The sequence below is a fragment of the Notolepis coatsorum genome (genome assembly GCF_963971535.1).
Source record: "Notolepis coatsorum genome assembly, chromosome: 4".
Taxonomy (NCBI): domain Eukaryota; kingdom Metazoa; phylum Chordata; class Actinopteri; order Aulopiformes; family Paralepididae; genus Notolepis; species Notolepis coatsorum.
This window is the reverse complement of record NC_140168.1, coordinates 5,368,527-5,392,421: the sequence shown is the minus strand read 5'-3', so window position 1 is coordinate 5,392,421 and position 23,895 is coordinate 5,368,527. Positions and strand designations below refer to the sequence as shown.

The window sequence follows — 23,895 nt, the reverse complement described above, 5'->3', positions numbered from 1 at the left end:
AGGTTGGGTAGGTGGGGTGGGGTTGGGTGGGGCTGTACATTGGAGGGGGGGGGGGGGGTTGGGTACATTGGAATACTGACAAAGCCATGCTTGGTCTTTATTGTACAACTGGGAAAAGAGAAAGTCCTGAACTCTTCTATCTATGAATCACAGTAAAATAGACACTGTCTCTTTAAAGCGACTCCTCCCCTGGACAGCTAGAACCAGGCAGTAAGCAGCTCCCACCAAACACAAGGTCATCAGAGTTTTCTCTTCCTGAGAAAACAAAACTTAAGAGTGTCGTTGTCTTTGTAGAATAAAATGGCGCAGCAAGGAGTTGATCTGTACCAGGACCAGTTCTGCTGTTCTCTCTGTCTGGCTGTACTGAAGGATCCGGTAACTATTCCCTGTGGACACAGCTACTGTATGGGCTGTATTAAAGACTGCTGGGATCGAGATGATCAGACGGGGATCTACAAATGTCCCCAGTGCAGGGACACTTTTACTCCGAGGCCTCTTCTGAAGAAAAACAATATGCTGGCTGAAGTGATAGAAAACCTAATGAAGACAGGACTCCAAGCTGCTCCTCCTGATCACTGTTATGCTGGACCTGGAGATGTGGCCTGTGATTTCTGCACTGGGAGAAAGCGGAAAGCCCTCGAGTCCTGCCTGGTATGTCTGACCTCTTTCTGTGAAACTCACCTCCAGCCTCATCACACTGTAGCTCCGTTAAAGAAACACAAGCTGGTCAAAGCCTCCACACGGCTTCAGGAGAACACCTGCTCTCGTCATGACAGGATTCTGGATGTTTTCTGTCGTACTGATCAGCAGTGCATCTGTTATTTGTGTTCCATGGATGAACATAAAGGCCATGATACAGTCTCAGCTGCAGCGGAAAGGACGGAGAGACAGAAAGAGCTTGGCATGAGTCAGCAGAAAGTCCACCAGAGAGTCCAGGAGAGAGAGAAGCAACTCAAAGACGCCCAACAGGCTGTTGATTCTCTCGATCGCTCTGCTGATAAAGCAGTGGGGGAGAGTGAGAGAATGTTTACTGAGCTGATACGCTCCTTGCAGACGAGGCGCTCTGAGCTGAAGAAGGTCATCAGAGCCCAACAGAGGACCACCGTGACTCAGGCTGAAGAACTGCAGAAGAGACTGGAGCATGAGATAGCGGACCTGAGGAGGAGAGCCACTGAGCTGGAGCAGCTCTCACACACAGAGGACCACATCCACTTTCTACAGAGTTACCCCTCTCTCTCCAGTCCCAGTGAGTCTACAGACTCACCCATCATCAATGTCCTTCCTCTCCTGTACTTTGCAGATGTGACTGAGGTCATGTCTGAGCTGAGAGACAAACTAGAGGACGTTCTAAAAGAGCAGTGGCCCAGAATATCAACAACCGTGAATGCAGTTATTAATGTTTTACTGCCACCACCAGAGCCCAAGACCGCTGACTTCTTACAATATTCCTCTCAGATCACACTGGACCCAAACACAACAAACACACGTCTGTCTTTGTCTGAGGGGAACAGAAAAGCAACACGTATGCAGCTAAAGCAATCATATCCTGATCACCCAGAGAGATTTATTGAATGTTCTCAGGTTCTGGGTAGAGAAGGTCTGACTGGACGCTGTTACTGGGAGGTGGAGTGGAGTGGAGTGGTTCGTGTAGCAGCCTCCTACAAAGACATTAGTAGAACAGGCACCTGGGAGGACTGTGTATTTGGATTAAATTCCAAATCCTGGGCTTTAGAGTGCAGTCCAAGTAATTACTTCTTCAGACACAATAACAAGAAGATAACAGTACCGGGCCCCCGGTCCGCCAGAATAGGAGTGTACCTGGATCACAGGGCAGGTACTCTGTCTTTCTACAGCGTCTCTGACACAATGACCCTCCTGCACAGAGTCAACACCACATTCACTCAGCCTCTCTATCCTGGACTTCTGGTATATTACCCTGCAGAGGCTGAGTTTTGTGAGCTGAAGTAGAGATCAGTGACATTCACAGCTCCCCTACCCAGGGTTTTGGATTTAAATTGATCTTGAAGATGCTGAGTTGTGAAAGATGAGGCCATTAGGAGTTACATTCACTCAGTCACTCTATCTTTGTTCTGAGGGACACCGTTTCTAACCTACTGGGGTAAAGTTTGTCTGATTGGATATTCACATATTTGATTCCCATCTTCAATACCTCTGTTCCTTTGCATGTGGGGAAGTCAAAATCTTTATTTGCATACTCTTGGGTAAGTTGGACAACAATATGCAACCATTTTATTTGTATTTGATCACCTTTGGTCATTACTGTGGGATTTGGGTCTGTCCCTCCTCTCTCTGTTCCAGGGGGGGTTGGTAACAATGTGGGGGCCGGACCTCCATGGGGAGGTTGATTCAGCCTATAACCTTCTTTCTCCCTCACCTCTTATCTCTGGGCAGCCGGGACACTTCATACGGGACGCTCTTCTATCTTCAAGGCCTTCGGTTGAACCCACAGCCAGGATGTGTGGGGCATGGGTCAGTCATAAATGCAACTATTTTGTTTTTTGAACAGACCCATCTGCGTTATCAAAAGAGCTCAAGGAGAGAGAGAGAGTTGTGTTCTTCTGGTGGCACACTTCCAGGGAGACAGACCTAGATAGGAGCTGGCTTAGGAGGAATGACCATTCATTGAATATCGTGCATTTTGTCTTTTGTTCTTTTATTCTTACTAAATAAACGTGGACATCTAAACCAAGAAGGACCCGTGTGGATATTTGATAGATCCTACTGTCTATCTAGAAGCTCATACTGGCTGCATATCTTTTCTAGTGTCTATCTAGAAGCTCATTGGTTTGTAAATGTACTAGATTTTCTAGAGATTTTTAGTTTTGAATGTATGTTTTGTAATCTGTATATTGGCCTGCGAATGATGTGTTATCGTTAATTAATTGTATTAATTGTGATACTGCACACGATAACACGATTTGTGTTTTGTGTGTTGTACATTATGCACTATACAGTATTATACAGTATGAAAACTAACTGTCAGTCATATAGGAAAGACTGTGCTGGAAAAAAAGGATACCAAACATACCATGGTAAAACTTTTTAAAATGGGAATTATACAATTTAAATCAAAATTAGCCAAAACATTGAAAATATCCTAGGACCCAGAAGAGTTGATCTTGAATACAAGGTGTAGTGGTTTAAGCCCTATAGTCAATACAATGACAAGAGATCTTTGGACGGGCCATTGTAAGTAAGTAACATTTATTTGTATAGCATTTTCACAGAGAGAACTCACAAAGTGCTTTACATACAGCAGAAATAAAATATACAAATAAAAAGCAAGAACCATTCAAGTGATAAGAAACAGAACAAAAACACAAGGCATCACAGGAAAAAAAACAATAGACATATTTTACACCTGGAGGAGAAGCTCAAACATTACCCAAAGACTGTTTAAACAGTAATTTTTTAGCTGATTTAAAAAAAATATCAACATACGCTGCAGCTCTTAGGCCACGAGGAAGGGCATTCCATAAATAAAGTTTTCATTCATTCAATCACAGTAAAATAGACACTGCCTCTTTAAACCATGAATAACCCCTAATGAAAGTACATGTATAGGTCTATGTCTCCCTCTACAGGACACAGTCGGGTGGTGCACTTTGTTTGGAAGGGCTTCTCCTACCAATAGGGTCCAGCTGCAGCCCTGGAGATTGTTCCAGATTGAGCAACTTCCGCCCGGTCCCACGACATTTCTCCCGGGACAGGACAATGTGCGCTGATTGGCGGAAAGTACGGAAGTATCTCGAAGTACGTCTGACGTTGAACGTCAAAATGAACGCATGAAATAAACTAAAATGTTAAAACCCATTTAGACTGTTTCTCATTCCTGTACTGTTGTTTATACTCTTTGATTGAATGATTGATTGAAAACTTTATTAACAGATTGCAGAATGGGTACAGTACAGTACAGCTCAATACATACAATTGTTAAGGGGATGCAGAATGAATGAATGAATGAAAACTTTATTTAACAGATTGCAGAATGGGTACAATACAGTACGGCTCAATACATACAATTGTTAAGGGGATGCAGACCAGAGAAAGACGTTTGTCTTGTTTCCATCAGGGTCCCCCATTTTCAATTCATATAGACATTTATGACATACACAACATACAACATACATGACATTTATGGCATAGGGACATATAGGTATTTAGTACTGATACATTTGTGACATAGGCGGTATTCAAATATACAGTACTGTTACCCCTAGATCCTGACAGAGTATATACATATGATGGGGAGGGGACTGTACATTAGGAGGGGGTGGGTGGGTGGGAGGGAAATATACATACGGCGGGGAGGGAATATATACATGCGGTGGGGAGGAAACTGTCTATTAGGAGGTGGTGGGGGTTTTGGGCATTTACGGTGGCCAGTTTCGAATTGCAGCCTCCCGTAGGTGCTCTTTAAGGTCGGTTTTGAATGTGGGCAGGGATTCACATTCCTTTACAGCTTTGGGTAGGGCGTTCCACATTGTTGTGGCATAATTGCGAAACGTGTTTAGTCCCTTGTTTGAGCCGAGCCGAATTTTGTCGCAGACCAGAGAAAGACTTTCGTCTTGTTTACATCAGGGTCCCCCATTTTCAATTCATATTGACATTTATGACATACATGACATATAGATAGACAGTACTGCTACATCTATACATTTATGACGTACCAGATTTGCAAATACAGTACTGTTTGTGATACAGAAAGAGTCCAGAAGAAAAGGTATATACATTTGACGTAGAAACTGTACATCGGAGGAGGTTGGGTAGGTGGGGGGGGGGGACTTATCCCAATCAGAGAGCGTCTGCCAGAAATGCGGCTACCTTTGGTAATCACGCAGGAAGAAGGGGGAATACCCTTAACAATTGTGTGTATTGAGCTGTACTGTATTGTACGGCCATTCTGCAATCTGTTAATACAATTTTCAATCAATCAATCAATCAATCAAGACCGCGTCGCGGGCACGGCATTCCGTTCTCAGAATGGATTTGACTCGAGACTTCGAGAGAGAGATCATCAGCAGGCTATATGATATTCAGACTCTAGATCTATTTGCAGAGCCAGATGAGATGAGGCAACCTGTGCGATTGGCTCTTGAACTAATTTTGCACGTACTGTATACAGTATGTGTGTATGCGCGCACTGCGGGAGCCGGGAGGTGGCCAGAAGCGCGCAACTAGCCAACTACTATTATTACTACTATATTAGTAGTAATAATCCGGGGGATCCGTGTTGTGTATGTGAATCACAACGGTGTTCACCGGGCCTTTAAGATGGCACGGTAATGTTGCGACACTGCTGTGATATACCGTAAAGCGTTGTGGTAACGGGAGATGGTGTGTGTGTGTTATGCACTGGTGGAGCGGATTAAATAAACCGTCAAACGTCAAGCCGCAGTCCGGTGCGTTATTTGAATACATAATATTGGCGACGAGGATGGGATTATGGATTCCCTACTTGCACCTCTCTCTCCGTTCCTCGCCCTGCCTGGCGAGCCACCGGTTCCGTGGATTCACTGGCTGGAGGCGTTTAATACGTTCATAATAGCCGTCGGGCTCGCCGACGCTAACGCTGCTCGGAAGAGAGCCCTGCTCATTCACAACCTAGGAACCGAGGGACAACGGATCTTTAGGACTCTCGGAGCTGCACCGAGTTATGCGGACTGTGTCACACTGCTGTCGGGACATTTCGCTGCTCCACAAAACGTCATGCTCCGGAGGATCGTTTTCCGTCAGCGACGTCAACAAGTGGGTGAGTCGATCCACCACTATGTAGCTGACCTACGGGGGCTGGCTAGCCTCTGTAAATTTGGAGTGATGGAAGATGAACTGATACGGGATCAGCTAGCTGAACATACTAACAACCCTAAGCTCAGGGATAAGCTATTAATGATGCCAGATGAATTGACATTGACAAAGGCTGTTAATATTGCTTTCCATCTCGAGTCAGCAGCAGGTTTGGCAGCACAGCTTGCACCCTGTAATGTTTTCCCCAAACCTCTGATGTTGACTCAAACAGTGGCGCCGTCCGGGGAGTTTCCCGAACCGGTTTTCCCGGATGACAGCCTGGAGGTAAATTTCGCTGCGCGCCGGGGTACGGCCGCGTCAACAGCACGCCGGGCCGTGTGTGGAAATTGTGGCTCCTCATCACACCCCAGCCGGGCTCCAGTTTGCCCTGCCAGGGGACAGAGGTGTCAACGCTGTGGCAGGCAGAACCATTTCGCCCGGGTCTGCCGCTCTGCTCCCGGTGCTGATAGCACGCCGCCACGCTCGCCACGTCCACCTACGCCGACAACCATCCATTCAGTGGACGCCACCTCTCGTGCATTTAAATGGTGCACGGTGGAACTGGACGGGGTGGTTCTCCCACTCCTGTTGGATACGGGGGCCTCCAAGTCACTTTTGAACATTTCCACGGTTCGTCGACTTTTCCCGCGCCGGACGCTCACCGCCAACGCAGAGGACCTGTATGGGTATGGACACTCTAAGATAGGAATGGCAGGCACAATCACCTTCACTGTGTGCTATGGGACCAAGGCCCTTCCCTCATTCACTTTCCAAGTGTCTCATCAGGGAGCCAACCTCATGGGCTACGATTTGTTTTGTGGGCTTGGGTTCTCCCTGGTGGACAATACAGGGGCTGACATTCTGTCTGTGGGTTCGCCCTGGCACCAGCGCTGGCCTGCTCTGTTTAGTGGCTTGGGCTGCCTCACTGCGTTTCACCACCAGCCTCTCCTCATCCCGGAGGTGCGTTCGGTGATCCAGCCGCTGCGCCGCCTGCCCCTCGCCCTACGCGACGATGTCACCGCCGAGCTGCAGAAGCTTTTGGATGCGGGCATCATCGAGCGCGTCGACGCTTCACCATGGGTTTCCAACCTGGTGATAGTAAAAAGGAAATTAGGGGGACTGCGTCCATGCGTCGACCTCAGGCAGGTGAACAAAGCGGTGATTCCGGATAAGTACCCATTGCCCACAGTGGAGGAACTGGCGGCACAGTTTTACGGCTCCTCAGTTTTCACCAAACTGGACCTTCGCCAGGGCTACCTGCAGGTTCCACTGCATCCTGACAGTCGCTACCTTACGGCTTTCGTGACACATGTCGGAGTGTTTAGGTATACCCGCATGCCTTTTGGTCTCAGCTCAGCCCCCAGCTGTTTTCAAAAAATAATGGCCACCATCTTCGCCGGCATCCCGGGCGTGGTCGTTTTTTTGGATGACATAGTGGTCCATGGTGCAACATCAGCCATCCACGACGAGCGCCTGGCGAGGGTGCTGGACGTCCTTTCCGGTCACAACCTCACGCTGAATGGGGACAAGTGCACCTTCTCTGTCCCAGTCATCGAATTTGTGGGGTTCCGCCTGTCTGCTGATGGCCTCAGCCCGCTCCAGTCTAACGTGGAGGCCGTGCTGCGCCTGCCTGAGCCGTCCTGCCCAGCGCAGCTCTCGTCATTTCTAGGGATGACAGCCTACTACCTTCGCTTCCTTCCCCAATACTCCACAACCACCACCCCGCTTCGGAGGCTCCTGAAACAGGACGCGGTCTGGGAGTGGACCCCAGCCTGCTCTATCGCTGTTCGCCAACTTAAAACGCAGCTCACCTCACCACCAGTGCTCGCGTTCTTCGATCTGGCGAGCCCGACGTTTGTCACCTGTGATGCGTCCAATACGGCGATCGGGGCTGCGCTGTCTCAGGTCCAGCGGGGCGTGGAGCGCCCAGTGGCGTTTGCATCCCGCGCTCTCTCCCCAGCGGAACAGAAGTACTCGGTGGGGGAGCGCGAGGCTCTGGCCTGTGTCTGGGCGTGTGAACGGTGGCACATGTACGTGTACGGACGACATTTTACGCTGCGGACGGACCACCAGGCTCTTACCGCCCTGCTCGCTACATCCGGGTCGGGCCACAAGCCATTGAGGATTCACCGCTGGTCTGAGAGGCTCCAGCCATATAACTTCACCACAGTGTTTACTCCCGGCAGGGAGAATGTAGTGGCTGACCTGCTCTCCCGTGCCACCCCTGACCCGGCACCCAAAACGTGCCCGGATCCAATGGAACCGGAGCTTGTCCTTCAGCTTCACGGCCCGCTCCAGGCCACAGTCTCCCTGGAGGACCTTCAGCTTGCATCGGAGGGGGACTCCACGCTCGCCCAGCTCCGCACCTACATCAGGGGGGGGTGGCCCGTGAAGGTCCCGGAGGTGCTGGCGCCTTTTCATCGGGTCAAGGATGAGCTGTCCTGCTGGAGCAGTGTTTGTGTGGCTCGGGGGCTTCGCACAGTCATCCCCAGTGACCTCAGAGCACGCATATTGACCATGGCGCACGAGGGGCACCTGGGCATCGTGAGGGTGAAGCAGCGCTGCAGGGATCTGGTGTGGTGGCCGGGCATTGACCGGGATATAGAGACAATGGTGAGGGACTGCTCAGCCTGCCTTCTCAGCGGTAAGACGGGGCCGCCGACCCCAGCGCCGCTGCAGCCTTTGCCATGGCCACCCGCACCTTGGAAGCACATCCAGCTGGACATCTGTGGGGAGCTCCATGGTGTCCCACACCACCAGCGTTTCCTCCTGGTTGCCTATGACCTCCATTCCAAGTGGCCGGAGGTGGCCGCCTCGGGGTCTGTGACTACCCGTGTGGTCACGGATTTCCTCTCCGCCCTGTTCGCCCGGTGGGGAATTCCAGACACCCTCACTACGGACAATGGGCCGCAGTTTGTCTCTGCTGACTTTGCCACTTTCATGGAGGCCAGGGGGATTAACCACGTCCGTACAGCTTTCTACCACCCGGAGGCAAACGGGGGGGTGGAGAGGTTTAATCAGACATTGAAGAACGGCATCAGAGCGCACCTGACGGAGGGTCTGCCGTTCTCAGCCGCTTTACTCCGCACTCTGCTGCACTACAGGGCAACGCCGCACACAACTACGGGCAGTTCCCCAGCCCTCCTGATGATGGGACGCGAGTTGCAGCTTCCCCTGGATCGGCTGAGGGTCCCGGCAAGTATCGCGCCGGCAGTGATACCCTGCCAGGGCACCAGGGTCGCAGATGCTCAGCGTCGAATGAAGCAGCGGTTCGACAGGAGGCGGAGGGTGAAAGCGCCTTCCTTCACAGAAGGAGACTGGGTCCGGATTCGTCGTCCCCACCGGGACCACAAGCTGCTCTCCTTCTGGTCGGCACCGATACGGGTCACGGCCCGGCTGGGCCCGGCCACCTTTCGTCTGGCCGATGGATCACGGTGGCACGCAAACCGGCTTAAGAAGGTGGCAAACGACCCCATCTCGGACCCAGAGTCCAGGGAGGGTTCAGAGCTGGACATTGAGGACTGGGTTTTGCCAGATGAGCCGCAGCGGGGCCCGCCATTGCCGGCCGAGCCCCAGGTTCACCTGGAGGCCTCTCCAGACCGCGCCCAGCGGGGCTCACCATTGCCATTGCCAGTCGAGCCCCAGGTTCACCGGGACGCACGGCCAGTCCGCGTCCGGAATAGACCGGCCTACTTGAGAGACTATGTTACTTGAGAGATAGACTATTTATGTTACAGATTATTTATATTTATTCATTGACCGGTTTAGTCAGAGCATAGTCTGTTGCGTGGCAGAATAATCCACAAGACTATGTCGGTGACTGGCAGTCTACCCGGTTCACCTAGGTAGGCTGCAGGGACTGTTAGTATGAATTAAATATGAATTAAACTGTATGGGGATGTTCTTCGGGGTTCCCTGTGGGGGGGGGGAATATGTTGTGTATGTGAATCACAACGGTGTTCACCGGGCCTTTAAGATGGCACGGTAATGTTGCGACACTGCTGTGATATACCGTAAAGCGTTGTGGTAACGGGAGATGGTGTGTGTGTGTTATGCACTGGTGGAGCGGATTAAATAAACCGTCAAACGTCAAGCCGCAGTCCGGTGCGTTATTTGAATACATAATAATCCGCTCTATACAATGCAGACCCACGGCTCTCGTATTATAATGAGCCCGCGAGGCGTGTTATTATTAGAGTTAATAATATTGTATATTGTTTACAGACGTCATTCGAGATACGTCAGATGTACTTCGAGATACTTCCGTACTTTCCGCCAATCAGCGCACATTGTCCTGTCCCGGGAGAAATGTCGTGGGACCGGGCGGAAGTTGCTCAATCTGGAACGATCATCTACCGACTGGGGGAAGTGGGGGAACATCCTCTTGTCTGTTGACGTTATGCTTCTAAAAGTTTTACTAAAACTCACAAACTGTTCCTCTTTTCATGCACGTTTGATTTGTCACGGAGTGGCAGCTGTGTAGTTTACGATAGAAGCTTCGAAAGTTTAGATTTCCGTTCAATTGGTTACTATGGATTGATTGATTGAAAATTGTATTAACAGATTGCAGAATGGGTACAGTACAGTACAGCTCAATACATACAATTGTTAAGGGGATGCAGACCAGAGAAAGACTTTCGTCTTGTTTACATCAGGGTCCCCCATTTTCAATTCATCATAACATATATGACATACATGATAGACAGTACTGCTACATCTATACATTTATGACATACCAGATTTGCAAATACAGTACTGTTTGTGATACAAAAAGTGTCCAGAAAAATAGTATATGCATTTGACGTAGAAACTGTACATTGGAGGAGGTTGGGTAGGTGGGGGGCTGTACATTGGAGGGGGGGGGCACACACACACACTGTACATTGGAATACTGACAAAGCCATACTGGTCATTTACTGTACAACTGGGTTAGGACATTTGTAGGGGCCAGTTTCGAATTGCAGTCTCCCGTAGGTGTTCTTTGAGAGTGTTTTTGAAAGTGGGTAGTGATCCACATTCCTTTACAGCTTTGGGTAGGGCGTTCCACATTGATGTGGCATAATTGCGAAACGTGTTTAGTCCCTTGTTTGAGCCGAATCTGGGTTTAACATGATTTGTGGAGCTCCCTCTGGTGTTGTGATCGTGGTATTCACTGACCTTTGGGAAGTATTTTGACATGTACATGGGTACCTTGGTCGTGTAGTGTATCTTGTAGACCAGGCCCATTGCAAGTTGCTGTACTCTGTCGTCTACTCTAAGCCATCCTAGGTTGTCAAAGTGGGCAGGGGTGAGGTGGGTTCTAGGAGTCAGGTCAAGCAGTAGTCTGACCAGTTTGTTTTGAGATGTTTGTAATTTTGTTTTTAGCGCCTTTGAGGTGCTTTGGTACCATGAGGTGCAAGCATAGTCGTAGTACCCTTGAAAACAGAACATCCTGGGAGCAGTAGAAAACAACATCCTGGGAGCAGTAGAAAACAACATCCTGGGAGCAGTAGAAGACAGAACATCCTGGGAGCAGTAGAAAACAGAACATCCTGGGAGCAGTAGAAGACAGAACATCCTGGGAGCAGTAGAAAACAGAACATCATGGGAGCAGTAGAAAACAGAACATACTGGGAGCAGTAGAAGACAGAACATCCTGGGAGCAGTAGAAAACAGAACATCATGGGAGCAGTAGAAAACAGAACATCCTGGGAGCAGTAGAAAACAAAACATCCTGGGAGCAGTAGAAAACAGAACAGAACATGCTGGGAGCAGTATAGAAAGCAGAACATGCTGGGAGCAGTAGAAAACAGAACATCCTGGGAGCAGTAGAAAACAAAACATCCTGGGAGCAGTAGAAAACAGAACAGAACATGCTGGGAGCAGTAGAAAACAGAACAACATCCTGGGAGCAGTAGAAAACAAAATCACAGCGAATAAAGGAACAACCGAACAAGACAAAACAAGTGCTTTGTTGGGTGAATACATTCCTCTAGGCCAGGAGTTCTCAAACTTTTTATACCACGACCCCATTTTATTTAGGATTTTTTTTCAGGTAATCATGGGTTTTGTAGGTTTTCATTGCATTATCATTTCATAATGAGAGAGAGAGAGAGAAAGAGAGAGAGACAGAAGTGTAAATGAGAGAGAGAGAGAGAGAGAGAGAGAGAGAGAGAGAGAAATAACGTGTTTTATTGAGTATGTATACCATTTTCCATTGTCTCTCTTTCTGCTTATGAGTTTTAGTGGTTTTACTTACTACTTAGAGGTAGTTGATGATGAGAGTGATTGATTGATTGATTGATTGATTGATTGATTGAAATTGATTGAAATGATTGATTGATTGAATTGATTGAAAAGTTTATTAACAGATTGCAGAATGGGTACAGTACAGTACAGCTCAATACATACAATTGTTAAGAGGATGCAGACCTGAGAAAGACTTTCGTCTTGTTTCCATCAGGGTCCTCCATTTTCAATTCATCATATGACACACACGACATACAGATAGACAGTACTGCTACATCTATACATTTATGACATACCAGATTTTCAAATACAGTACTGTTTGTGATACTAAAAAAAATCCAGAAAAAGAGTGTATATACATTTGACATAGAAACTGTGCATTGGGGGAGGTTGGGTAGGTGGGGTGGGGTTGGGTGGGGCTGTACATTGGAGGTGGGGGGGGGGGGGGGGTTGGGTACATTGGAATACTGACAGAGCCATGCTTGGTCTTTATTGTACAACTGGGAAAAGAGAAAGTCCTGAACTCTTCTATCTATCCAATGTACAGTTTCCATGTCAAATGTATGTCAGTATTCCAATGTACAGTGTCCCCCCCACCTCCAATGTACAGCCCCACCCCACCTACCCAACCTCCCCCAATGCACAGTTTCTACGTCAAATGTATATACTTCTCTTCTGGATTTTTTTAGTATCACAAACAATACTGTATTTGAAAATCTGGTATGTCATAAATGTATAGATGTAGCAGTACTGTCTATCTGTATGTCATGTGTGTCATATGATGAATTGAAAATGGAGGACCCTGATGGAAACAAGACGAAAGTCTTTCTCAGGTCTGCATCCTCTTAACAATTGTATGTATTGAGCTGTACTGTACTGTACCCATTCTGCAATCTGTTAATAAACTTTTCAATCAATCAATCAATAGACACTGTCTCTTTAAAGCGACTCCTCCTCTGGACAGCTAGAACCAGGCAGGAAGCAGCTCCCACGCAACACACACACGGTCATCAGAGTTTTCTCTTCCTGAGAAAACAAAACTTAAGAGTGTCGTTGTCTTTGTAGAATAAAATGGCGCAGCAAGGAGTTGATCTGTACCAGGACCAGTTCTGCTGTTCTCTCTGTCTGGCTGTACTGAAGGATCCGGTAACTATTCCCTGTGGACACAGCTACTGTATGGGCTGTATTAAAGACTGCTGGGATCACGGTGATCAGGAGGGGATCTACACATGTCCCCAGTGCAGGGACACTTTTACTCCGAGGCCTCTTCTGAAGAAAAACAATATGCTGGCTGAAGTGATAGAAAACCTAATGAAGACAGGACTCCAAGCTGCTCCTCCTGATCACTGTTATGCTGGACCTGGAGATGTGGCCTGTGATTTCTGCACTGGGAGAAAGCGGAAAGCCCTCAAGTCCTGCCTGGTATGTCTGACCTCTTTCTGTGAAACTCACCTCCAGCCTCATCACACTGTAGCTCCGTTAAAGAAACACAAGCTGGTCAAAGCCTCCACACGGCTTCAGGAGAACACCTGCTCTCGTCATGACAGGATTCTGGATGTTTTCTGTCGTACTGATCAGCAGTGCATCTGTTATTTGTGTTCCATGGATGAACATAAAGGCCATGATACAGTCTCAGCTGCAGCGGAAAGGACGGAGAGACAGAAAGAGCTTGGCATGAGTCAGCAGAAAGTCCGGGAGAGAGAGAAGCAACTCAAAGAGGCCCAACAAGCTGTTGATTCTCTCGATCGCTCTGCTGATAAAGCAGTGGAGGACAGTGAGAGAATGTTTACTGAGCTGATACGCTCCCTGGAGACGAGGCGCTCTGAGCTGAAGAAGGTCATCAGAGCCCAACAGAGGACCACCGTGACTCAGGCTGAAGAACTGCAGAAGAGACTGGAGCAGGAGATAGCGGACCTGAGGAGGAGAGACACTGAGCTGGAGCAGCTCTCACACACAGAGGACCACATCCACTTTCTACAGAGTTACCCCTCTCTCTCCAGTCCCAGTGAGTCTACAGACTCACCCATCATCAATGTCCTTCCTCTCCTGTACTTTGCAGATGTGACTGAGGTCATGTCTGAGCTGAGAGACAAACTAGAGGACGTTCTGAAAGAGCAGTGGCCCAGAATATCAACAACAGTGAATGCAGTTATTAATGTTTTACTGCCACCACCAGAGCCCAAGACCAGAGCTGACTTCTTACAATATTCCTCTCAGATCACACTGGACCCAAACACAACAAACACACGTCTGTCTTTGTCTGAGGGGAACAGAAAAGCAACACGTGTTTATAAACACGTGTTTATCAATTCAAAAAAATGTATAAAAAAAAAATATTTAAAAAAAATTTATAAGACACGATACCACGATAGAATGAATGAATGAATGAAAACTTTATTTAACAGATTGCAGAATGGGTACAATACAGTACGGCTCAATACATACAATTGTTAAGGGGATGCAGACCTGAGAAAGACGTTTGTCTTGTTTCCATCAGGGTCCCCCATTTTCAATTCATATAGACATATATGACATACATGACATACAGATAGTCAGTACTGCTACATCTATACATTTATGACATACCAGATTTGCAAATACAGTACTTTTTGTGATACAGAAGGAGTCAAGAAAAGGGAGTATATACATTTGACGTAGAAACTGTACATTGGAGGAGGTTGGGTGGGGGGGGTTGGGTACATTGGGATATTGACAACCATACTGGGTAATTTACATTGGAGGTGGTTGGGGGGGGGGGGGGCGGGGGGCACACTGTATAAACAAGTAACACTGTACATTGAGGGGGGGGGGGAGGAGACACTGTACAAACAAACACAATTGTACATTGAACTATTGACAAAACCATACTAGGTAAATGACTGTACATTGGAGGGGGTTGGGTTAGGATATTTACAGGGGCCAGTGTTGAATTGCAGTCTCCCGTAGGTGTCCCTTGAGAGAGGTTTTGAAAGTGGGTAGTGATCCACATTCCTTTACAGCTTTGGGTAGGGCGTTCCACATTGATGTGGCATAATTGCGAAACGTGTTTAGTCCCTTATTTGAGCCGAATCTGGGTTTAACATGATTTGTGGAGCTCCCTCTGGTGTTGTGATCGTGGTATTCACTGACCTTTGGGAAGTATTTTGACATGTACATGGGTACCTTGGTCGTGTAGTGTATCTTGTAGACCAGGCCCATTGCAAGTTGTTGTACTCTGTCGTCTACTCTAAGCCATCCTAGGTTGTCAAAGTGGGCAGGGGTGAGGTGGGTTCTAGGAGTAAGGTCAAGCAGTAGTCTGACCAGTTTGTTTTGAGATGTTTGTAATTTTGTTTTTAGCGCCTTTGAGGTGCTTTGGTACCATGAGGTGCAAGCATAGTCGTAGTACCCCTGAATGAGTGCTCCTGCCAGAGTCTTCAGGGTGTTCTTGTTTACCAGAGAGGAGATCCGGTACAAGAATCGAGTTCGTTGGTTGACTTTTTTTATTACATTGGATGCCATTTTGTCACAGGAGAGATTAGCCTCTAGGATGGAACCCAGGTAGGTAATTTCATCTTTCCTTGTGACAATATTGTCACCCACTGTAACTGAGAAGCCGTCGGTCTTGCTGAGTTTGTTATTTGAACCGAAGAGAATGGACTCTGTTTTGCCCATGTGTAATGATAGTTTGTTATCAGCGAGCCATATGCAGATTCTGCCTAGTTCCGAGCTGAGGGTTTTTTCAACCTGTAACTTGTTCTTGTCAGAGACCAGCAGGGCTGAGTCGTCCGCAAACAGGAACAAGTTGCAGTCACAAGCTGACGACATGTCATTTGCATAAATTAGGAACAGTAGCGGTCCTAGTATGCTTCCTTGTGGAACACCACAGCTCACTGTGAGGGGGGGGGATAGAGTACCGTTTACCTCCACCATCTGTTCCCTCCCCTCAAGGTAGGATTGCATCCAGCTCACTGATAGACTATCAAAACCAATTGCTTTTAGCTTGTCAATCAGAATGGAGTGATTGACCGTGTCAAAGGCCTTTTGTAGGTCCAGCATGACCATGCCGCAGTATTTGCCTGCGTCCACCTCTTGTTTGATGTGGTCATTCAAATAGAGAAGGCATGTGTCAGCTATAGCTATGAGCTAACTAACGTTACAAGCTCAAACACCTTATAACTACTACTATTGTCGTGTCCATAAGTTCCCTGGCAGAATACTTGTGAGGACAAAGGTATACAAAGAGGAGAGAACCATTTTAAATCGGGTATTCATGCCGGCTAACAAGCTAGACGTCGCAGCATGTTGTTAGCACAATAGTAGCCCACTGTGATGCACCGAGTGGGCTACTATTGATCAACATGCAGCGACATGTAGCTTGCATGGTGCAGTGCTTTGCCCCACAGGTCTGAGAAGAGGACCTGTGGTACCCTTGACTGAGATTTCATAATCAAAACTGTTAGATCAACCCTGAAAACTGAAAATATCTGTGGTAATAGTTCATAACATGGACTCTCAGAGTGATGGAACCTATGTTAGCTTCTAACGGTGTATACACAATATGTACAACGACACAATGATTTACATTATTACAAATATGGTAACGTGGTTGTGGCTTTTACAAATAGTGGTAACATATATATATATAGATAGACAGTACTGCTACATCTCTATATTTATGACATACCATATTTGTATGTAACCTGAAACCTAAGGGGGGACCCTGATGTAAACAAGACGAAAGTCTTTCTCTGGTCTGCATCCCCTTAACAATTGTGTGTATTGAGCTGTACTGTATTGTACCCATTCTACAATCTGTTAATAAAGTTTTCAATCAATCAATCAATCAATCAATAAGACCTCCACCTGGATGGAATGACGGGGAGATGGGCGGAGCTATTTGGTGGGTGGCTGTCACTCAAAGTGTGGGTGGAGCCAAGCCAATAATAGCCTGCTTTCATGAGGCTGAAAAATGCTGGTTTTGAGTACAAGATTAGAAATATAAAACAATGATTATTTTTGGAATAAAAATTACACATGTGTTACATAGACTCACAGGAAGTGTGTAAAGTTGCCCAAATAGTGCTAGGAATAGCACTGCATGACACCTTTAATGATTTTCTGCCGTTATGTTTTTGTATGAAGGCACCGTGTCACCATGAAAGTGTTGACCAATCAGCAAGCAGTGGGCACAGGAGGCGGGGCTCATGTGCGCTTAGGTGCAGTCTATATGTATGTGTTCACAGGTGTGCAGCGGCAGGGAAATTGGGTAATTATTACAGGGAAGCCACACTATCTTTTTACCGTGCTCGTTTGTTTGTTTTCAGTTATATTGAGTCACTTTTTGAGTTTATTTTGTATGCTTATATTTGTCCACACCGCAAGTAGTAATAAAAACTCTCAACAGTAACCAAGGAGAAGACATAATTTTATTATCAACAAGCATCACACGTAGGAAAGAGCTTCACCCAGTATTCCCTCACTGGCAACATTTCTTGTTAGGTTGCCCTTACATGGTCATTACTGTGGGATTTGGGTCTGTCCCTCCTCTCTCTGTTCCAGGGGGGGTTGGTAACAATATGGGGGCCGGACCTCCATGGGGAGGTTGATTCAGCCTATAACCTTCTCCCTCACCTCTTATCTCTGGGCAGCCGGGACACTTCATACGGGACACTCTTCTATCTTCAAGGCCTTCGGTTGAACCCACAGCCAGGATGTGTGGGGCATGGGTCAGTCGTAAATGCAACTATTTTGTTTCAGAACAGACCCATCTGCGTTATCAAAAGGGAGAGAGAGAGAGAGAGTTGTTCTTCTGGTGGCAGACTTACAGGGAGACAGACCTAGATAGGAGCTGGCTTAGGAGGAATGACCATTCATTGAATATCGTGCATTTTGTCTTTTATTCTTACTAAATAAACTTGGACTTTTAAACCCAGAAGGACCCGTGTGGATATTTGATATCTAGAAGCTCATACTGGCTGCATATATTTTCTAGTGTCTATCTAGAAGCTCATTGGTTTGTAAATGTACTAGATTTTCTATTTTAGTTTTGAATGTATGTTTTGTAATCTGTATATTGGCCTGCGAATGATGTGTTATCGTTAATTAATTGTATTAATTGTGATACTGCACACGATAACACGATTTGTGTTTTGTGTTGTACATTATGCACTATACAGTATTATACAGTATGAAAACTAACTGTCAGTCATATAGGTGAGACTGTGCTGAAAAAAAGGATACCAAACATACATGGTAAAACATTTTAAAATGGGAATTATACAATTTAAATCAAAATTAGCCAAAACATTGAAAATATCCCAGGACCCAGAAGAGTTATAAGGATCTTGAATACAAGGTGTAGTGGTTTAAGCCCTATAGTCAATACAATGACAAGAGATCTTTGGACGGGCCATTGTAAGGAAGTAAGTAACGTTTATTTGTATAGCATTTTCACAGAGAGAACTCACAAAGTGCTTTACATACAGCAGAAATAAAATATACAAATAAAAAGCAAGAACCATTCAAGTGATAAGAAACAGAACAAAAACACAATGCATCACAGGAAAAAAACAATAGACATATTTTACACCTGGAGGAGAAGCTCAAACATTACCCAAAAGCCTGTTTAAACAGTAATTTTGTAGCTGATTTTAAAAAATATCAACATACGCTGCAGCTCTTAGGCCACGAGGAAGGGCATTCCAGACACTTGGCAACTCATAATGCATATATTTGGTTTTGATTGAATTGATTGAAAACTTTATTAACAGATTGCAGAATGGGTACAATACAGTACAGCTCAATACACACAATTGTTAAGGGGATGCAGACCAGAGAAAGATTTTCGTACATCAAGTTATTCTCTAGATATCCCTTTAACAACTGTAATCATGGGTTTTATAGCTTTTCATTGCATTATCATTTCATAATGAGAGAGAGAGAAAAAGAGAGAGCGAGAGAGAGGAAGAGAGAGAGAGAGAAGTGTAATTGAAAGAGAGAGAGAGACCTTGTTTTATTGAGAACATGTTTTATTGAGTATGTATACCATTTTCCATTGTCTCGCTTTGTGCTTATGAGTTTTAGTGGTTTTACTTGACAAAGTAAACAAATTAGAGGTAGTTGATGACGAGAGAAAGTCCTGTGAAGTGAACTATGTAAAAACATCTTCTATCTATGAATCACAGTAAAATAGACACTGCCTCTTTAAACCATGAATAACCCCTAATCTGCAAGTACATGTATAGGTCTATGTCTCCCTCTACAGGACACAGTCGGGTGGTGCACTTCCTACTTGGAAGGGCTTCTCCCATAGATATATATATATATATATAGATATCTACGGCTTCTCCTACGGCAGTAGTTACCAGGGTGCTGCTGCTGGTAAACACAGCAGCCAGCGGTCTGCTTTCCATCGATCATCTACCGACTGGGGGAAGTGGGAACATCCTCTTGTCTGTTGACGTTATGCTTCTAAAAGTTTTACTAAAACTCACAAACTGTTCCTCTTTTCATGCACGTTTGATTTGTCACGGAGTGGCAGTAGGGTGACCAGGTGTCCCCCTTTTGGTTGTACTGTCCCACCATTTGACCAAATGTCCTGCGTCCCTCATATTGAGAGGATGTCCCTCTTTTCGAAGCCAAAAAAAACATGCGTCTAAAAGCCCCTCCCTACAGACAGTAAACGTAGCAACCCGCCTCTTGTCCACACACATTGCTCTGATTGGTTATAGTACTTTAGCGTGCTGCTTGCCTGCTTGTGACGTGACGACTGAGTCGTGACGCTACCTCATATCGCAAATCTGATTGGTCAAAAAAAACACAACAACATTACAAGCGAACTAGTTCAAGATGGAAAGCAGTAAAAAGAAACGGACCTGCAGTTACAACCAAGACTGGCAAACGACACATGACTGGGTGAGGCAGATGGCAGGCAATCCGCAGCAGGCTTTCTGTGTTTTGTGTCATAGTTCGTTTTCAATTGCGCATGGAGGAGAATACAACTTGAAGCGCCACAGTGGACGTGAGTCTCACTTGAAAGTGGCTCACCAAAAAGAAACATCCAGATCTATGGATACGTTTCTTTTTAAACCAAACAATGATAGCCAGACGGACAAGGTCACTGCAGCTGAGATAACAAGTGTCTATCACACAGTACAACACTCCCATTCATACAGGTCAGCCGACTGTGGTAACCTTTAACCTTTGATTTAAATCTATTCGGTGAAGACCATGGCAGTTATTCTAATATAGAAACACAATTTATTTGTATTATTATTTTTGTATTATACTACACTGTTTTCCCTAGTTCTGTGTTAACAGGGAATATCAAACACAAGACATTCCTGTCAAGTGATGACGTTTGAATATTTAAAACAGATGTTAGGTGGTATTTAATTTGTATTTATTTTGATTTAACCTTTAACCTTTGATTTAAATCTATTCAGTGAAGACCATGGCAGTTATTCTAATAAAAAAAATTACATTATCTATCTGTCCCACTTTGTCCCACTTTGTCCCACCAAAATCGTACTGTTGTCCCACTTTGTCCCACCAAAATCTTACTGTTGTCCCACTTTTGGACTTTTTGCATCTGGTCACCCTAAGTGGCAGCTGTGAATGAATGAATGAAAACTTTATTTAACAAATTGCAGAATGGGTACAATACAGTACGGCTCAATATACAGGCAATTGTTAAGGGGATGCAGACCAGAGAAAGACGTTTGTCTTGTTTCCATCAGGGTCCCCCATTTTCAATTCATATAGACATTTCTGACATACACAACATACATGACATTTATGGCATAGGGACATATAGGTATTTAGTACTGATACATTTGTGACTTAAACGGTATTCAAATATACAGTACTGTTACCCCTAGATCCTGACAGAGTATATACATATGATGGGGAGGGGACTGTACATTAGGAGGGGGTGGGTGGGTGGGAGAGAAATATACATACGGCGGGGAGGGAATATATACATGCGGTGGGGAGGAGACTGTCTATTAGGAGGTGGTGGGGGTTTTGGGCATTTATGGTGGCCAGTTTCGAATTGCAGCCTCCCGTAGACCTGTGCTCTTTAAGAGCGGTTTTGAATGTGGGTAGGGATTCACATTCCTTTACAGCTTTGGGTAGGGCGTTCCACATTGATGTGGCATAATTGCGAAACGTGTTTAGTCCCTTGTTTGAGCCGAATCTGGGTTTAACATGATTTGTTGAGCTTCCTCTGGTGTAGTGGTTGTGGTATTCACTGACCTTTGGGAAGTATTTTGACATGTACATGGGTACCTTAGTCGTGTAGTGTATCTTGTAGACCAGGCCCATTGCAAGTTGCTGTACTCTGTCGTCTACTCTAAGCCATCCTAGGTTGTCAAAGTGGGCAGTGGTGAGGTGGGTTCTGGGGGTAAGGTCAAGTAGTAGTCTGACCAGTTTGTTTTGTGATGTTTGTAATTTTGTTTTAAGCGCCTTTGAGGTGCTTTGGTACCATGAGGTGCAAGCATAGTCGTAGTACCCCTGAATGAGTGCTCCTGCCAGAGTCTTCAGGGTATTCTTGTTTACCAGAGAGGAGATCCGGTACAAGAATCTAGTTCGTTGGTTGACTTTTTTTATTACTTTGGATGCCATTTTGTCACAGGAAAGATTTGCCTCTAGGATGGAACCCAGGTAGGTAATTTCATCTTTCCTTGTGACAACATTGTCACCCTCTGCAACTGAGAAGCCGTCGGTCTTGCTGAGTTTGTTATTTGAACCGAAGAGAATGGTGTAGTTTACGATAGAAGCTTTGAAAGTTTAGATTTCCGTTCAATTGGTTACTATGGGAACCTGGTAAGACTATATCTTATTCGATTTTAGATTCGATTAAAATGTACTGTATTGTCATCATACAGCACAAGTACAATACAACGAAAATAAGTGTGGCATCCAAATTGCAGTAAAGTGCAATAGTAATATACAATGTACAGGTGATTAAACTGGGTATAAAATATATAGATGAGTACTACTGACTGAGTAATAGTGATAATCAGATGTATGTACAGAGTTGTAGTGTTGTTATGCAGGTATTAGGGATATGTATATAGTTGCATGTTTTTCAAACATATATATATTTATCTTTTAAAGGAACACGCCAAGTTTTTGGAAAATTAGCTTATTTGTCATCTACCCTGGAGTTAGACAAGCAGATACATACCATTTTCTTCTCTGTGCATTAGGCTTAGAGAACAGCCGCTCCGTTAGCCTAGCTTTGCGTCATTCACTGGAAGCCAGTGTAGCCTATAGTTCCAAACAGTCACGAAATACACTCCAAATACAACTCCAAAACGTTCCTGTAACCATGTTGTGACCTAGTGCAGCGGTTCCCAAACTTTTTTGGCCGTGCACCCCCTGTCACCTCCCGACCTAGCTGACGTACCCCCCAATGCACAGATTTAATTTTTTATTTTATCTCTTCCCACGGCGACTATGGATAGGGAATTTCTTTATTTAATTAAAATGTTCACGACAACATGGATGCATGTACTCTGCCAGCATGTTTAATATCCATAATACTAAAGGTTTGACTAAGATTTTTATGAAATCTTATTGTAAATTTTTTTTTATAAAAAATATATATATTTTATTGACCACCATTAGCCTTTTCATGTCACGCACCACCTAGAGGGCGCTCGCGCACCACAAGGGGTGCACGCACCACAGTTTGGGAACCACTGACCTAGTGTATTTACCACATGGAGAAGAAATCCATAAAAAAAAAAAAAAAAAGGCCCAATGCATGCAAATAAAAGGGTATATATCTGCTTGTCTAACTCCAGGCTAGATGGCAAATAAGCTAATTTCCCAAAAAGTTGGCGTGTTCCTTTAATCACCTAATCCCTTCCTCTCTGTAGGATCTGTGCTTCATGGAGCTGAATCAGACCAGGCAGCCGCTCACGCGCTCAGGCTTGTATTTGCACAGCGGCTCGTTTCTGTAGGAGGAGGGACACCTGCTGGAGCCCAGGAAACTGACTCACGTCTCATGAGAAGCTGATGTCGGGTTTTCAGAAGCGTCTGGACAACGACAACTTTATTCCCGTACAAGCGATTCATTGCTGCCATGGTTCCCTGTTGACCTCCTGCTGTTTTTTTACAGTGGGATTTCGCCGCTGCCCTTCATAAAACCACGACAAGTCGTAGACGGGTCGATCAAGACACCTGGAGCTGGCAGAATGCTGGCGCTAACTACGTACCTCGTACTGTACTCTACCCATATAATTTTTTTTTATCCACTTTTTTCTCCCATTTTCTATATTTTCTCCCATCCCAATTTCGTATCATCCAATTCAACCCTCCCCTGTCATGAACGCTGTTTCTTGCCTCCCACAAGCCGGCTGCAATGTGGACTAAGTCATACATAGCACAAGTCCCCTCCGGTACTTGAGGTAACAGCAGTCGCATCTTTCCACCTGCGCAGCTCGATCTCTCAGTGGCGAGGAGTAACGCGTGGGAGGCTCACGCTGCCCCCGACACTTCCTGATTCTACTGCGCAGGCTCACCAACTGACCTGTAGGAGTCGCTGTCCACAACGCCCGATCCCCACCCATCAGTTTCCCACCCCCTAATACGGCCAATGTGTATTAGTACGGACGACCAGCTAAACTGAAAGCAATGTGAAGCGCTGGGCTCCAACAGGCGAACCCAGCGTCTCCAGTATTCATGGCGAGCGCCTTGCCCACTACGCCACGTAGCCGCCCCCCATATAACTCTGTATGATAGCATGTACAATAGTGCTGTATAATGTATATATTAATATGTACCGCGTATATATTATATCCATATCTGTCTGAATATACGTCCTGCATATAATTCTTCTATACAACCCGTATGATAGCATGTGTAACAGAG

The 23,895-nt window shown here is 45.8% G+C and overlaps 2 protein-coding genes across 2 annotated transcripts; both read left to right on the top strand.

Moving 5' to 3' along the window:
* Positions 1–521: 521 nt before the first annotated feature.
* On the top strand, positions 522–1,968 carry LOC311227614 (stonustoxin subunit beta-like; the record flags this gene model as incomplete). The annotated part of the gene is made up of 2 exons (XM_084313336.1): positions 522–918; positions 1,483–1,968. Exons 1-2 carry the CDS (start codon positions 541–543, stop codon positions 1,966–1,968), a joined length of 864 nt encoding a protein of 287 aa, XP_084169462.1. The 5' UTR covers positions 522–540.
* Positions 1,969–13,107: 11,139 nt separating this feature from the next.
* On the top strand, positions 13,108–22,985 carry LOC311227613 (E3 ubiquitin/ISG15 ligase TRIM25-like; the record flags this gene model as incomplete). Its single annotated transcript, XM_084313335.1, has 2 exons — positions 13,108–14,313; positions 22,902–22,985. The coding sequence occupies 2 exons, from the start codon at positions 13,108–13,110 to the stop codon at positions 22,983–22,985; spliced, it is 1,290 nt and encodes a 429-aa protein (XP_084169461.1).
* Between the last annotated feature and the right edge of the window lie 910 nt (positions 22,986–23,895).